This window comes from Sinocyclocheilus grahami, unplaced genomic scaffold (genome assembly GCF_001515645.1).
Source record: "Sinocyclocheilus grahami isolate Dianchi unplaced genomic scaffold, SAMN03320097.WGS_v1.1 scaffold10417.1, whole genome shotgun sequence".
Classification (NCBI taxonomy): Eukaryota; Metazoa; Chordata; class Actinopteri; order Cypriniformes; family Cyprinidae; genus Sinocyclocheilus; species Sinocyclocheilus grahami.
The window spans coordinates 1-3,811 of NW_015513218.1; the positions used below are offsets into that span (position 1 = coordinate 1).

The window sequence follows — 3,811 nt, forward strand, 5'->3', positions numbered from 1 at the left end:
TTTTTTTTTTAATGATTTTAATGGAATTTTGCAGAGCTATAATTCAGATGAGCATTGGTTTTTAGGTGGTGATTTTAACTGTACAGAGAATTATGTAGAGATTGGAATCATGCTATGCTGTGCTATACGCACATTGATTGAGACTCATAAATTGTGATATATGGATGCATTTGAATAAGAATGATAAGCAATTAACGTGGACGCATATTTGAGGGAATTTTATTTCCTTGGCCAGAATAGATTATAATGTTTTAAACACTATTTTAACATTGTGAAAAGCTGTGCAATTAGTCCTTCTGGTTTTTTATTTTAATATCTCCATGCGGAGTGATTTAAAGTTTAAAGAGGTGTTTATTTTTAGGAATTTAAATTTAAAAAAATAATGTTTTATAAATTTGCGTCAGTGGTGGGACTACGGAAAAGTTGGAATTAAATTGTTTTGTCAGCAATATACTTTCAATGTCTCTAAAAACACTACACAAAAAATGAAAACTCAAAGCTGAAATTGTAGAGTTACAAACATTGATAGAGGTTACTGGAGGGCAGAATGGTATTGATGCCCTTAAGTCTAAAAAGTTATTCTTTGTGGACCTGCTAGGTATGAAGGCAAATGGATCTTTGGTCAAGATCTCACGAAAATGGATGCCTGATCCAAGTTCTTTTTTAGTTTGGAGAGGAAAAATGTCCAGAGTCGATACATTCACTCATTGCGCTCAGAAAATGGGCAAGAGCTGACAGCGCCGTCTGAAATAAGACAGCTGGTTGTAAAGTTCTATGATGAAGAAAGTTGAGGAAATGTCTGCTAGTTTTTATGCGGGCTTACCAAAGTTGCAAGAAAAGTCAAAGGCAGTGCTGGAGAGACCTTTGTGTGAACGAGAACTTTGGAATCCACTGCAGAACAGAAAAAGCTCCTGGTAATGGGCTTGCAGTCGAGTTTTATAAAGCCTTTTGGAAGGTGTTGGGCGAGGAGGAACTCTTAGATGTTCTCAATGAGAGCATAGCTGAGGGTTATAGTACAAGATGATAATAATATCATCATCTGTACTGTAATTGGAGAACATTTTTTTTACATGTTATTAATTTGAAGCTGTTTGTACATGTAATTCAGTGATTTTGTATTGTTAAATAAAATTACTTTATTTTGACTGCTATGTGTAGCTGAATTTTTATCCATGCAGTAAACATTTAAAAAATAGCTTTGGGAAGAAAAAAAAGAAAAAAAAAACAGAGCTTTCAGCTCATATGTAAATTGCGCAAGCTTACTTCACAATATTAGATAGAAAGATCAGAAAAAGCCCACATACACTAGCCCATAGACCCTCCCCTCAAAAGAAATCAGGATAGGAGTGGTCGAAAGTGGACAAAAGAGATGGATTGAAAAAACAGGTGTGAACAGGAATGTGTCTCCCTTGTATACTTGTGATCCGATCGGATCAACCAAAACGTATCTGAATGCCAGGTGTAAACAGGGCCAATAGCTACCAGCAAATGATTCGTTACAAACACTGTTCAAAATATGTTTTGTGTTCAACAAAAGAAAGAAATGTATACATATTTGGAACAACCTGAGGGTGTGTGAATGATTTTTTTTAAATCTTCCTTTTTGGGTGAACTATCCCTTTAAACTCAACAGATAAAGCTCTTTATCTCATTCAGCTCACCTAGTTCTTCCAGCGATGGCACACCATATTTGTCCCCATGGTCTTCAGAGACAGGTGTGACGCAGGAGCCCATAATAGTGTTGGAGAGGGTTTCCACTGGCATCTCTGGCGGGTCCATTCGGCTGATCAGAGTCTGGAAGCGTTTGTAAGTGAGGGGAGGCTGAACACCATTTAGTTCAATGATCCTGAAATGATGTAGAGGGTAAAGTGTCAGGGTCTTCCTGTTTGCCACCATCCTTACCACATGTACAATTCACATGCATTAAAACTCTTATTTTAAGATAGTGAGACAGCAATTTCTCTATGTTCTTTCAAGAATTTAATGCAACAACTAGCAAATAAATAGCCAAATTAATGGTGCAGCTGACATTAGATATTAAACAGGTTGAGAATATTAAAGCTGAAGGTTGCCATTTTTAAAAATAAATGTATATCAAACATGCTTCCTGAACTCTCTTCAAATGTCATTTGGTTGAACAAAGGTTACTGTGTCAGGCTAGTAGGATGCCAGAGTTGAAAAATCAACCTATAAATGGATTACTTATAGTTGCACATTAAGCAGGTATAGGAAACATCAAAAAATTTACATTTTAGATCTAAGGAAATAAGCTTATCAAGCTTACTTATCAAGGTTGTAAAGGGTGTGTGAAATCTTGACTATGACTTCAACTCCAGCCTCCATCGCAAGCTTTTTAATAGCTGCATCCCTCTCCTTTCCAAACGGTTCTGAGTCATACTCGAAGGTCAACCTGGATATTTTCCATTCCTGTAGGAAAAGATCACAAACACTGGATAGTTACTCAAAAAAGTTAATGCAGTGGATTAAACTAAATTGGAATGCGTGTCTTTCAGAAACGCTCATGAGATCAGACAAATGAAAGAAATACTGTAAGTGCTTTTGTGATACCATATTCAAGGATTGATAGCGGTATTTTAAACTAAAGTATTTTACCTTGAAAAGGCGTGGAAATACATTGGCTGGTTGACCTCGGATGACAAAAAGGCGGGAATTGAGTTTTCTTAGATTGGAATCAAGATCATCCAGGCACTGCAGGAGAAATCTGTCAGGAAAGAATTTCAAATTTAACATTGTGTTTTTAAATATAATTCTGTAGTAAAAAAAAAAAGTAAGGTAAAGTCTAGCTAAACAGTTAAAAACTTGAATGTAAAAAAAAAATAATTTTGAGCAGATGAGCTTACTCAATTTGAGCTTAACCTAAAAAGCGTAACTGACCAATCCTTCCATAGGAACTATTGCCATCTACCATTGCCATCTACAAAGTCTTGTATTGTCTTTCCACCATAAAGGCAGATCCACATTCCATGGACTGATTCCAATAAGAGTCAAAAATACCAATAAGCACATTTGTTTATAAAGTATTTTATTTTACATTTTAAGATTGTCTACATTGGCTCAAATTCCAAAATACAGTGAACAATGTAGAGAGAGTAGATGGTACTGGGATGTCCTGATTTGACTTGACCAGTTACTTGGCCTGAAAAGTTTGAGAACTACTGATCTAAAGCAAAGCCCTGAGGCTTTACCTGATCAACAAGCTGTCCCTTAAACCTACAGATGCTCTGAGTTTCCATTCACAAATATGTTCATTCACGACCCGTTTAAAACTTTAGAAGCTTAACTGCTATTTCCTCTCTACACATCTGCCTTACCAGCTGAAGGGACATTAAGTACTACAGCCTTTACTGAGAAACGCTGCTCTATGAATAAATCAGCAGATGACACTTGGTGCACTTGGATAAAGGTCAGATCATTTTTGTTTTCACTTAAAAAAAAATATTCTAAAATGTCAAAAGCACTAGTATGTTATTTAGTTAAAATTAAATTACATAAGAATTTTTTTTTCCATTTAAAATTATTAAAAACTGATTTTTTTTTGTATTCTTCAATATTTAACAAAATATATAATTAATCTTTTTACATAAAGGAACACATTTTGGTACTGTGACAGTTCTTGTTGCAACAAACAAAAGGGATGTTTTCATTTTAACTGCTCAAAGTTCTTTCAGAGTACTTTTATTTTTTCCCCTTGACATTTAGAAACTTTCTCTGTAAAAGCAAAACCCTCTGATCCAGACCAGTAACTAGCAATCATGTTCACCCAAATACAGTAGACAATTTTGTATGTAAA

The 3,811-nt window shown here is 35.1% G+C and overlaps 1 protein-coding gene across 1 annotated transcript in view; it reads right to left on the reverse strand.

Moving 5' to 3' along the window:
• Positions 1 to 1,611: 1,611 nt before the first annotated feature.
• The window catches only part of LOC107578471 (cryptochrome-1-like), a 5,839-nt gene continuing 3,639 nt past the window's right edge, over positions 1,612 to 3,811 (reverse strand). Inside the window, exons 2-4 of the mRNA XM_016264424.1 lie at positions 2,614 to 2,722; positions 2,285 to 2,427; positions 1,612 to 1,846 (exon numbers count right to left, since the gene is read on the reverse strand). Coding sequence (XP_016119910.1) covers positions 1,627 to 1,846; positions 2,285 to 2,427; positions 2,614 to 2,722 — 472 coding nt within the window. The 3' untranslated portion in view covers positions 1,612 to 1,626. The remainder of the gene's footprint in view (positions 1,847 to 2,284; positions 2,428 to 2,613; positions 2,723 to 3,811) is intronic.